This window comes from Crocodylus siamensis, chromosome 4 (assembly GCF_052110815.1).
Source record: "Crocodylus siamensis isolate JL-2025a chromosome 4, ASM5211081v1, whole genome shotgun sequence".
Lineage (NCBI taxonomy): Eukaryota > Metazoa > Chordata > Crocodylia > Crocodylidae > Crocodylus > Crocodylus siamensis.
This window is the reverse complement of record NC_143398.1, coordinates 163,691,320-163,704,615: the sequence shown is the minus strand read 5'-3', so window position 1 is coordinate 163,704,615 and position 13,296 is coordinate 163,691,320. Positions and strand designations below refer to the sequence as shown.

Below are 13,296 nucleotides of genomic sequence, written 5' to 3'. Positions count from 1 at the left end.
ATAGTCTGGTGCTGAACTAGAAATCCTGGTTTTTGTTCCTAACCTTAATTCACAAATATAACATCCTCTTCATGAAAAAGTTAGTGGTGTTCTAAACAAGAAGTCTGACATCTGGTTTACAAAAATTTATGCAAAATGCATACAAATCTGAAAATAACTCCAGAACAGATGATCTAGCTGCACCAGCTGTTACACTGTACATAGGAAAATCCTGGCTACAGGGATTGCACTGTCATCCCAAGGCATCTACTATAGAAATGTCTCAGAGGGAGAGGGCTGAAAACACTGCATTGAGAACAACAATCTCAATCTTAGTTGGAGTTGTGCAATGTTTCTAAAATATATTTCAAAGTGAGACTATTATCCCTGAGAATGGGTTGGTCTGAGGAATACCATCAGAAAGTAAGTTTCAAGAAGTCAAACCTAACCAATTATTACAGAAGTATTTTTTTGTATTTTTTCCATTACAAGCATTTCTAAGGGCATTCAAATGTTTGCCATAAATAAATAAATAATAAAAAAAGATGCAGGGGAATTTTTTGCCAGTAGCTGGATGTACTGCCATACAGAACAATACTCAGTGGTACTAGGCAATCAGCCAGCAAGGCCATTCTCTAGCACAGGGTTGGGCAATTATTTCAGCTAGTGGGCCACTTAATGAGTTTTGGTGAGCTGTTGAAGGCTGCACACAAAATCTTTCAAAATATATCATTTTAACAATATGGCACACATCCAGGAGGGCCTTGCAGGGGAATGCATGCTCAGGGGCAACCAACATGGGTTCATCAGTGGCAGGTCTTGTCAGACCAACCTGGTGGCCTTTTACGATCAGGTCACCAAATCATTAGACGCAGGGGTTGCTGTGGATGTAGTCTTTCTGGACTTCCGGAAGGCTTTCGACACTGTCTCTCACCCTGTCCTCATCAAAAAGCTGGGAGACTGTGGTGTCGATGCCCACACGGTCAAATGGGTCACCAACTGGTTGGAGGGCCGCACCCAGAGGGTGGTAGTGGATGGGTTCTTCTCGACCTGGAAGGACGTGGGCAGTGGGGTTCCGCAGGGCTCGGTCCTCGGGCCCGCACTGTTCAACATCTTCATCAGTGACTTGGATGAGGGGGTAGAAAGCACCCTGTTCAAGTTTGCTGATGACACTAAGATGTGGGGGGATGTGGGTGCACTAGAAGGGTGCAATAGGCTACAAGCTGACCTTGACAGGTTGCAACGGTGGGCGGATGAGAATAGGATGGGGTTTAACACTGATAAGTGCAAGGTGTTGCACATGGGGAGGAACAACCGGCACCACACTTACAGGTTGGGGAACTCCCCTCTTGCCAGCACGGAGATGGAAAAGGATCTTGGAGTCGTCATTGACTCCACGATGAACATGGGCCAGCAGTGTGGGGAGGCAGTCAAGAAGGCCAACCGTACCCTGTCATGCATCCACAGATGCATCTCGAGCAGGTCCAGGGAGGTGATCCTCCCCCTCTATGCGGCACTGGTCAGGCCGCAGCTGGAGTACTGCGTCCAGTTCTGGGCGCCACACTTCAAGAGGGACGTGGACGATATGGAAAGAGTCCAGAGGAGGGCCACTCGTATGATCAGGGGTCAGCAGGGCAGGCCTTATGAGGAGAGGCTACGGGACCTGAACCTGTTTAGCCTCCACAAGAGAAGGTTAAGGGGGGACATTGTGGCCTGCTACAAACTGGTCAGGGGGGACCAGCAGGTATTGGGGGAGTCCCTGTTCCCCCGTGTGCTGCCAGGAGTGACCAGGAATAACGGTCACAAGCTGGCGGAGGGTAGGTTTAGATTAGATATTAGGAGGCGCTACTTCACAGTCAGGGCAGCTAGGGCCTGGAACCGGCTTCCAGGGGAAGTGGTGCAGACTCCTAGCCTGGGGATTTTTAAAAGGAAGTTAGATGAGCACCTTGCCGGGGTCATCTGACCCCGGTGCTCTTTCCTGCCAAGGCAGGGGGTCGGACTAGATGATCTACCTAGGTCCCTTCCGACTCTAACTACTATGAAACTATGAAACAAATTTTAGATAAAACACAAGTCATATACTAAAAATCAAACATGTACTATAATATTTTAAAATGTTATTTTAAAAAAGAATTTTTGTACTGATATTTTTTTTGAGTAGCGTATACAGGGGCAATTGCATAATAGCTCAGAATAAGTCTTACTCTTATATATTGTGGAGGGGGAGGTGGTGCTGCCTGTGCAGACATGAGGTGCTGCCCATGCACTAGGTCCCAGGAGGCAGCTAGGGGTGAGGAAGAGAAGAAGGTAGCAGGGGGTGTGTGCAGCAGTTTGCCCAGGCAATGCGGTGCAAGTGCCGTCCATACCCACCCCATCAGATCTGCAGGGGCCCCCACAGCACTCCACATGGAGCTGAACCCCAACCGCTCCCACCCAGGGCAGACTGCACTCACCCCATGCCCAAGGGCACCACCCTGGGCCTGGCCAGTGCACACAGCTTCCCAGCAGGGCTGCTCCTGCTGCTGCCCAGGTACTTCTTGGCTCACCTTCCTCCTCCTGTCCCTGCTGCGCTGCTCTGGGTACCACATGCCCCTCACTCCCAAGCCACAGCCCCCCAGGCACCACCCCCAGCCCCAGCTGCCAACCCTGCCCCACTCCCTCCCTCACCATAGCCACCTCCACCTCAGTCTGCGTCCTCTCCCCAGCTCCTCCCCATGTTGCCTATGCCCTTCCCCTCAGACTTAACCTGAAGATAGCTGGAGGAGCTGCTCTCCACCACTGCCTGGCTGTATTGCTGGCCATATGCATGTGTGCGTGCGTACACCTGTACATGGCACCCCCTGCATCCTATTTCTCCCAGCCCCAAGCAGCACTTCATAGGCTGCAACTCTGCCAGCGCACAAGGGGAACCCCATAGTTTCCTGCATTTTTCTCCTTTAAAGGAAAAAATATGTGATTTTCCATGGGAAACAGAAAACCCAGATCCCTGATGATGAGAGGACTGGCTCTGTAGATGTAGGAAGAGCAGTGATCGTTATATACCTTGACTTGTGGGGAGACGACATCAAAAGCCTTGCTATATTCTTGCAAGCAAGCTAAGGAAGTATGGGTTTAATGAAAGAACTGTAAGGTGGATAGAAAATGGGCTGGATCATCAGGCTCAGAGGGTAGTAGTCAATGGCTCAATGTCTAGTTAGCAACCAGCATTAAGTAGAGTGCCCCAGGGGTCAGTCCTGGGGGCAGTTTTATTCAAGATCAACAACCTGGAAGATGGGACGGAGCATAACTTCAGCAAGTTCACAGATGACACCAAGATGAGGGGAGTAGTGAATATGCCGGAGGGTAAGGCCAGGATTCAAACAGACCTCAACAAATTAGAGGATTGGACCATATGAAGTTCAATAAGGATACGTGCAAAGTCCTCCACTTAGGACCTAACAATCCAACACACCGCTACAGGCTGGGGACTGACTAGCTAAGCAATAGCTCTGCAGAAGAGGGCCTGGGGTTACAGTGGACAAGCAGCTAAATATGAGCTGGTGTGCCCTTGTTGCAAAGAAGGTTAACAGCATTCCAAGCTACATTAGTAGGAGTGTTGTCAGCAGATCAAGGGAAGTGATTATCTGACTGACACTGGTAAGGCCACATCTGGAGTACTGTGTTCAGTTTTGGGCCCCCCACTACAGAAAGAATGTGGACAAGTCCAGTGGAGGGCAACAAAAATGATTTGGGGGATGGGGTACATGACTTCTGAGGAGAGGCTGAGAGAACTAGGCTTATTTAGTCTGGAAAAGAAGGGACTGAGGGGGGATTTAATAGCAGCCTTCAACTGCCTGAAGGGGGGTTCCAAAGAGGATGGAGCCTAGACTGTTCTCAGTGGTGGCAGATGACAGAAATAGGAGCAATGGTCTCAAATTGTATCAAGGGAAGTTTAGGTTAGATATTAGGAAGAACTTTCTCACTAGGAAGGTAGTAAAGGACTGGAATAGGTTATACATAGAGGTTGTGGAGTTTCCATCCTTGGAAGTTTTTAAGGCCTAGCTAAACAAAGCCTTGGCTGGGGTGATCTAGTTGGGGATGGTCCTGCTTTGAGCAGGGGGTTGGACTAGATGACTTCTTGAGGTCCCTTCCAACCCAAATTTTCTATGATTATATGAAGGCTGTTATGAAGTCAGAATGCAGTCAAGATTGCAGAAAAATCCAGATATAGCCTAAATTCTAAAAGGAATGCTTTGCCTCAGCCTTTAATGAGGACACAGATGCTGACCATGGGAACAAAGAAAGATGGGCAAGGTGAATAATGGTAGAGAAATGGAATTACCATAGCTGAGGTAGAAGCCAACCTCAAAGAGCTAAATACATTCAAGCCAGGAGGACGGGATAATCCCTATCACAAAAAGAACCAGCATTCAAATCAGAAGTCTGATAATTTTTTTTTAAATCCTTGCTACCAGTTCAGAGACATTACCATATGATTTCAAGAAAACAGATACTGTGATTGTTATTCAAGAAGAGAGAACAAGTGATCCTGGAAAATATAGGCTTAGCCAAACCTAAAGCTTTGCATACACCCAAGAAAAAATTTGAAGGAAAGAATAATTAAAGACATGAATACAAATGAAAACGGGATAAAATACATTGGCTTACTAAAGGTAGATCACAGCTAGATCTACCTCTCAAGACAGCTGTTTTTCTAGAGAGAAATCTAATTGTAATAGCTCTGATATGGCATCACAAACTTCACTGAAATCCAGATCAAGTGCAAATTATTAGTGAAATTGAAGGAGATGGAGTCTACCTCAGGAGTTGAGGAGGAAGATAAAGACCTCAGTGTCCTACTTAAATTACAGGATGACTAAGAATCACTAATATGATGTACCTGGTAAAAATGACAAATTTGCAGGCTGTTATTAGGAAAAGTTATCTCCACTAGACAGAAGGGAAGTTTTAACACCATTGTATAAGGCAGTGGTTGTCAACTGGGGATACATGTACCCCTAGGGGTACTTAAAAAGGTCACAGGGGGCACACAGAAGTGATGTGGCCAATAATGTGGCTGATAAATGTCACATGCGTGCATCCAGCCACAGCACAGCATGCAGGGGCCAGAAGTGCAGCCGGGTCTGGCTGGTAAGTCTGTTGTAAGGGAAGGGGTATTGGGTGGGGGGCAGAAGAAGGGCAGATTAAGGCCCCAGCAGTAGGGGAGGGAGTGGGGCTGGGGCTGGGGCTGTCCAGCTGGGGTGGGGAGCAGAACTGAGCCACACGGTGGGGGGATGGCTCCTGCCACTACACGCATCACCGGGAGGGCACGGGGGGGTGCCCCTGGATCTGCATGCTGGGAAAGGCAGGCTGGGGCTAGGGCAATGCTGGGCTGTTTCTGGCGGGGGTGTTGGGCTAGGCTGCACTTGGGGCGGGCAATGGCAGCACTGGGGGGGGCAGCTACAGCAAATTCTGGCATGGGACAGAGCCGCAACTCATCAGGGGCCAGTTCCCACCACTATGCACTGCTCATCCAGGAAGGTACAAGGGGGGGGGGCACGTGCCTCCAGATGTGCAAGGGCAGGCAGCTGCAGTGTTGGGAAGGGGGCTATGGGGCAGCTATTGCAATTTTTGGGGTGGCTGCAGCACCCCTCCCATACTGTCGCCACCACCTATCTGGCACCGTCCTGGCTGCAGCCCATCCTGCCCATGCCCCACACAGATCTGGGGGCACATGCCCCCTCCCATGCCCTTCCAGGGTGCACACATCAGCAGAAGCCACTACCCCCCTCCCCTCCCCTGGACTAGCTGTGGTTCCATCCCACGCCCGCCCCACCCCGGCTGGGCAGCACCTGTCCCAACCCCAGCCCCACTCCCTCCCTTACCATAGGGGCCTTGATCTGCTCCCCCACACCCCTTTCCTCCCTGCTTCCCCTTCCACCACAACAGACTTACCAGCTGCATGCAGCTGTATCAGAAATTGTACCCGTATCAGCAGATATGCCTCCTTAAAAATTGGCTATCAGTATTGGTCCCAAAAAATCTCTATCGGTGCACCCCAATGGTAAGTGCTCCAGAAAGCAAGAAACATCCAGAAACAGCCATTTTCATCCTGACACAGGATTGTGACAGAAGGAAGATCTTAAATCGTTTCAAACCCTGAAGATCATAGGCAGAGGCATAGCCTCAAACTGGGAAAGGCTTTAAAGGTGTGGCCCGTTCCAGAACAACCTGTTTGACAAATGCAGTACCTGTCTCCAAAGGACTTCAATCAGGAGTAAGGCTCATTGCAATCCATTTGGGTACTTGCCTGCTACCAAAAAGAAAAGTTTTCCTGTTTTTTGTGGGGAATGTTTTCCCATTACACTGGAATGTTCCATAGCAGTCTGTTACCAAGAGCAGAAAAAGATAAGCAGGGAGATGTGTTGTATCAGTAACTGGCAAGCACAGAGTGCAGAACCTCCTTCCTAACAGCAGGAAATGATAAAGTGCAAAAATTTAAATGGTAAAACTTAATGAAGGTACAAAACACAGTCAGGTACCCTCCTATATCTGGTTCACTATGACTCTTCCAACTACCAGGTTTCCATGATTAAATAACATTCTCTCAAAAACTCAAAGAAGAAAAGTGGCTTCTCCCTTAGTATTTGAAGTGCAATGATTTATCCACCTAATAACTGAAGCCTTGCCAGGAGCAGGTACTTTGCAGACGAGTAGTAATTTCTGAACTGGGTATTACATTCAGTGTTAATTTTAGAGCTCTCCTGACACCAGCAGTATGTCAGATTAATTTTTAGATGTTTTACAAATGGGTGAAAAGAAATGGAAAAAATATTTCCTGTAACTAAGTTTGATTTTTAGAATAAAGACTGCTTTACTACTTAGCAAACTTTGGCATCCTGTGTGCAGCACTACTGCCCCCTGATAAGGCCTTACCTACAAAAAGCTCCTTGCCAAACTAAAGTTTGTCATCCTGCTTACATTCTAAAGATGGACTTCAAGTGCATTCCTGAAAAATGATCAGAAGAATGTTCAGTACAAGGTGTTTAGTCCACAATTTAGTCCCAAGGAGAAGCTCTTATTGGAGCAGAGAAAGGAGTTGTAAAATTTCTTGGAATAGCCTTATACCCAAGCTAGAAGACAACCTAACGCCTGCCTCCCAGATCTTCATGAGCCAAAAGCATCTATCACCAAGATATCAAATGATCACTGAAGAGAGACCCTGAAAGGAGACCCACATTGTTTGGCACAGCAGAAAGTGTAATGCATGAATGGTCACTATGAGATGATTCCCAAATACGCTCTTTATAGATACTAGTTAAGCTCCTGCTGAAGGCAGGGATACCATTGACATGAAGGAGCCATTTTGTTTCTCAAAACCCCATGGCAAGGTAAGACTTGACTTGCATGTGTCTTGCCAAAAGGTGAAAGGAAAATGGCCCAGAACAAAACATATCTTGCTGCCTGCTTGTTCATCAGTATTTCAGCTGCTCTCCCTCTCATCTATGGTTGGCTCCTGAAGAGCAGAAAACAATGGATAGGTCAATGGATAGGTCAGTCCTCAGGGTGAGTAGGTCTGTTCACCTAAGGCATTTGCATCTTTTTCCACCAGTCTCCCTATTCCTTTTGTCTAGGTCAGGGGTTCCCAAACCCCAGGCCATGGCCTGGTGCTGGGCCACGAAGGGTTAGCTGCCAGACCAGAAGTGACCGCAGACTGGCAAACAGCAGACTGGCAGCGACCGGCATATGGCAGACTCAGCTTTTATACCTAGTATAAAAAAGGGTTGGCTACCTGCCCACAGTATGTCAGTCACTGCTGGTCTGTGGCTTGCTGGTCCACGGCTTGCTGGTCCTCAGCACAAAAAGGCTGAGAACCCCTGGTCTGGGTGATGTTTCTCCCAGCTCACCAGTTTATGTCAGTGGGGAAGGTCCACCAGATCTCATAGGGTTTGTGAGATCTCATGGGAAGAGGCAGCCAATTTAGCACACAGTCAGGTTCATAAGAGTCTATGAATGGACATGTCATGATTTTTTAAAATCTAGTACAAAATCTAGTTTGGATTTAAATGTTCCTCCTGTGGCACTTACAACCATGAACTTCAGTGTGAAATCCAAGAAGTGAAATTGAATTGAAATGGATCAGACCCTATATTCACTGTCAAAAATAATGTAAAAATATAAAAACCATGGAACATCAATATGTTTGTTAACATTTAGTGCATTAAAATGCAACTTTAAAAAGTTGAGGGAGAGAGAGAACACAAAAGTTGAGTCAGCAGCATACCTGGGACAGTCTTGCATGAGACATGCATACAGTTTATTCAGAACAATCTCTTAAGGCTGAAGATCTTACATGGGCACCCCTTGGACCACGGGTGGGCAAAATGCGGCCTGCCAGCTGGATGCAGCCTCCCAGGCCATTCTATCTGGCCCACAGGGCCCCTAAAAAATTTAGAAAATTAATATTTATCTGCCCCTGGCTGCCTATCATGCTTGCAAAACTCAGTAGGTGGCCCTCTGCCCAAAATAATTGCCCACGCCTGCCTTGGACCAATGTAGATGCAAGTGTTAAGATGACACCACCTTTTAATGCTGAAGTATAAAGCTCCCTCCTATTTTAAGCCAATTCAACTATTATACTAAGTTTACTACCAAGAAAAATAAATGACCTCAAAACAGAAAATGGATGAATATCACATCAGCAGAGGAAAAGCTAAATTAGTCCAAAAGTGAGAGTGTTCTTTCTTATGGATGTCTAATGGCACCTTGTATCTAAAGATTTTGATTCCATGTTAAAGAGGAATGGGGAGGGAGGCAGAGACCAAAGACTAACAAACAGTGAAACATCCTAGCCATTTCAGTGCTTCTACTAAGTTACTTCAACACAGCGAGTGTGTAGAGGGGTTTCGCTGTTCCTTGGAGCCCCAGATATAGAGGACAAGGGGCATAACATTGTGTGCCAACAGCATCCCGGTATTGTAAAGCACTGAGATATCATCTCTGCCATATAGAATTTGCCAAGCTTGGCAATTTCTATTACTATTTGCCAGTTTACTCTCTGAATGCCTGCAATGCATTTTGTTCAAATCACACGGCCCTCTCTAGCAGTATAAAAGGAAGCAATATCTCCTAGGAACCCAACTGAAAAAATCATTGGTGATGACAACTCAGGCAAACCTAGACCTTTAGAAATGAAAAGGCTACGCAGCCATTGTTCTACATTACACCATTTTAGTCTAAACTATTAAAATTCACTTTGTGACTCTCAAATATTTTTGAGCCCCAAATGACAGAACAAAATAAACTAGAACTAGGCTGCTCTAGATTGCAGATGCAACATATTTCAAAATGCTGAAGCCTTGTCATTGGTGTCCACAGGTTCCTGTACAGTATCCCCAAAACAGGCTTTGGGAGGGAACTCACAAGTGAATTTCAGGTGACAGGCTTGTAATGAATTATCACCATCATATCACATGATAGCAATTCCAGCATTACACAAGTGTCTCTGTAAAGCCCACAATCACCCTATAATAGCTTGCGAATGTTATCTCCCCCTGACAAAATACAGATTTGAAGGTGGTTTGGGCATGATATAAATAATCTTTAATATCTATACATTTAAAGTTAAATGTTGGATTTCAAGGTAGTAAGAGCATCTACTTATTACAAAAGCCATGGAGTAAAGCAGAGGTGGAAATAAAAAGCCTCCATTATTTGGCCCCTCTGTATTTCAGAACTCTGACCCTCAGTACAAAACCAAAGTAAAACTACTCTCTGCATGAAGATATTCAAATACTTTCTTTCATGGGGAGGAGGGACAGAGGATTAACTCTTCTTTACTCCCCCTCAGAGTCAAGGTCACAAACCATCTGAGCAGCCCAGCCATGAATGGAGTAACAGGAAGAATGCTCCAAACTAAATCCGAGTAGTTTCTTTCTAGAGCAGTATTTTAAAAGTCATTTGCTAATATTAACACTTAATTATTTTAATTTTTTAATAATTCAGGAAGGCAAACCCAAGAGCTTTAAAATTCTGAAGTGAGGCATTTCCCCCATCACTGCTATTCAAGATAGCAGCAAATACAGAAATTGTTACATGGAACCATGTAGCTTCTGAATGATCCACACCATTTCACTATCCCCTGCTCTTATGCTGCTATCCAACTCCTACTAAATAGAGTCTTGGCACCAAATTTGATGCATCTTTCTTAAATCTAGGAAAATCCACTACAGCTGTAGACATGAATTTAAACACCATTACAGCATCATATTTTCAAATAATTATGAATTTTAATATCAATTAATATTACATTTTGGTATGTTAGAAAATACTGAAATATATATTTCTATTTACTAGATCAGGGTGGCCAACCTGAAGCATGAGTGCCACACAGCAACATGGGCAGTCTCTGCATATGCCAGAGAAGGAGGGCAGGAAGCAAAAAGCAGAGCAGGAGATCAGGTACAGAGAAGGGAGCAGAAAGAAGAGCAGTAAATTAGACAGAGGAAGGGGATCACAGTGGCACTCAGGGAGTGTTTTGGGCTAATCAGTGGCATGCAACTCAAAAAGGCAGACCCCCACTTTCACTAGGTAATGAACTTTTGAGTCATGTCAAGAAGCTACCTCAGGGTGGTAACTGAAATTTAATCATGCTGAGACCCATGTTGGCATCTCCTGGACTGTTACCTCAGACATTAGGACCTGGACTCTTTGTCAGTCTTTTGCATCCAGTACCCTACAGAATCACTCTTAATATTGCAGTTGTGCCATGTTCATAATACCTGACCTCCCTCAGAAGTCAGATGTTCTCTTCCCCCAGTTCTTTAATATAGAAAAGCATGCAGCCTGTGACTCAAAGCTTCTGCTAGAGGATTATTTATTGTAATGTTTTAGGCAGTTGTAAATTGTTTAGGCCTTACCATCTCATATTATATTCAAGTTTCATTTTAAACATCTTTATTTTTAATAATAAAATCTTTAAATAGCAACAACATTCATTTTAATAAGTCAACCCTGGCCCAAATACGTGTATGCTGCAGACTGCACCAAAACATGATACCCAAGGTAGCTTTACCTAATTGAAAAAGCAGAGTAAATTAGCTCATGAAAATGCTGCTGCAGGTAACCTGCTTCCAGCATTCAAGCTGACTCAAGCAAAAACATCTGTTACCTCTGTACTATTCTGCAGGCTGCAACACAGCAGCAGAGAGAGCACAAAAAAAAAATCTCTGTATTTTTGGCTATAGGTGCAACAGCAGCCACAAGAAGCAGATCAAATCCAACTCAACTTCAACAGCCTGGACTTGAGTATGCTTAGCATTTACTGAATCTTCAGCAAATTTTCTGCTGAGCTCTAACAAGTCTTTTCTGAGCATGTGCAGAGGGTTTTTCCTCAGAGGCCTCATCAGACAAGCTTACACGGAGGGAAGCTAAAAAGCACATCCCCTGATATTAGTCACCTCTTACCAAATTTCAAACCCTTGCACTAAGGCATGGAGGCACTACAGAAACATGCTTGGTTTTTTTCCCCCCTGACTGCATTCTCTGAAATAACCTAACTGATCTTAGCTGAAAATTCCAAAAAACAAACAAAAAAGTGTTCAGCTTGAGGCAGCCTCTTAGCTAGACTATTTCAGCCTAAACACTTCAAGTTTGGTGAGTTGCAATGCACTTAAACCAACGGTATCAGGAAAAATGCTTGGAAACTAACTGCAGGCAACACCATTCAACTTTTAAAAAGTTCAAAGATAATGCCACAATGCAGTTATATGAACATTAAACAATCAATATATGTTTATGACCAAAATAACTTTTTCCCTTAAAAAAGGGCTACTTTCCTCACAGTCAGGCTTCTTAGATTTCATGAGCATTTATTCTCCATTTTGATTATGTTGTGAACACAATGGAACTCCTATATTAGCTATACAGTATTATTTGAAGGCACCCATCATTTGACTAGTTGCATTTTGACACTAGAATAGCATGCTCTTAAGGAGATGGAAGGGTTATTAGGTTTTAAGCATGAGACTTGGTGCTTTAGCTCCACTAGTCCTTAAAATGAGACTTGCTCAAGCGGCACTCAATGCTGGACAAGATTAGTTGGTGCAGTTAAGCCTTTATTTTTTTAAAAATATTAGCCACTCTGCTTCTAGAAAAAGAAAAAAAATCCTACAAGCACTCTCCTTTACTCACTATCACAAACCTGGAGATTCATTCTACCTAACTTCACCTAGAAAAGCCAGCAGCACAACCAGATGTGTTCTCATTCAGTTAAAAACACTGCACCATGCAACCATTTCATCGTCATCCTTCGCAGCATCGGGCCAGATTGCTGCATGTGAGTTCCCCCTTCTGCTGTAAAAAGAGTACCATTTCTAGCAAATTCCAAAAAAATGTGAAGGGACAGGTGATGGATCAGAGGAAAATCCAGATAACATCTGACACAGGGTGGTAAAAATAAAACATGGAAGAGTTTACATGGGTAGCAAAACAGGGCTATGTGTCATATCATCATGTTCTGACATGAAAGACTAGCGCATATTCAGTGATCTCTCAGGGGTGGGGGAGGAAAAGGAAAGAGGGGGAGACCCAAATAGATGAAGCCAGCTGTTCCAGGGGTTTTCGTTGCTGTTGTTTTTATTGTGGTTCCAGCACTGGAAGCAAAAATAAGGCCGGCGTCCTTCTACACAGCATGGGCCCACTCACACTCAGCGGTGAATGAGAGGGGCCACTTGGAAAACACTAGCTCTTAATTTTCACTGGTTTAGAAAAGGAGAGAGGGAGGGACACTGTTTTGGGTCTGGGCACTGGTGACACCCCCGAGCCCCAGAAACCTGTGGGCATCGGGGGTGCGCACCTGACAGTGGGGCCCGGTGGCCCCAGGGGCTGCGGCACCGGGGGGGAGTCACGGCGGGGCGGCCACAACATCTGAATCCCGCGGGGCCCACTGGACGCCTGCGGGCCACGCGTGCAGCCGGTCCGGCTCCGGGCGAGGGCTGCGTCGCCTCCAGGGACCCCGCCCGCCCGCGGGCAGAGGCAGGGGTAGGGGCGGAGCGGGCGGGAAGGACACGCCGCTGCCCCGGGGGAGATGGGACGCCGCGAGGCAGGCAGGGGTGCGGGCGGGGGGCGCTGCGGTCCTGCCCCGTCGCACCAGCTCACTCACCCGTCCCGCCATCTTGAACCGGCGCGTCCGGCTCCTAGCACCGACTGACAGACAGCTGGCGCTGCTACCTGCTCTGCTACGCCACGACGCAGCGCGAGGGGCGTGGGCAGCGATCACCCCGCCCCCGGTTGGACGTCACGCGCTGCCTGAGTGGCTGAGTTGTGCCGCGGTGCTTC

The 13,296-nt window shown here is 46.2% G+C and overlaps 1 protein-coding gene across 2 annotated transcripts in view; it reads right to left on the bottom strand.

Annotated features, from left to right (window-relative positions):
* Window positions 1-13,191, bottom strand: part of NSF (N-ethylmaleimide sensitive factor, vesicle fusing ATPase) — a 117,171-nt gene extending 103,980 nt beyond the window's left edge. Inside the window, exon 1 of one of the 2 annotated variants that reach the window (XM_090044744.1) lies at window positions 13,121-13,191. In XM_090044744.1, the coding sequence (XP_089900870.1) occupies window positions 13,121-13,132 (12 nt within the window). In that variant the 5' untranslated portion in view covers window positions 13,133-13,191. The remainder of the gene's footprint in view (window positions 1-13,120) is intronic. The other variant, XM_090044743.1, reaches the window with a different exon arrangement.
* Window positions 13,192-13,296: the final 105 nt, after the last annotated feature.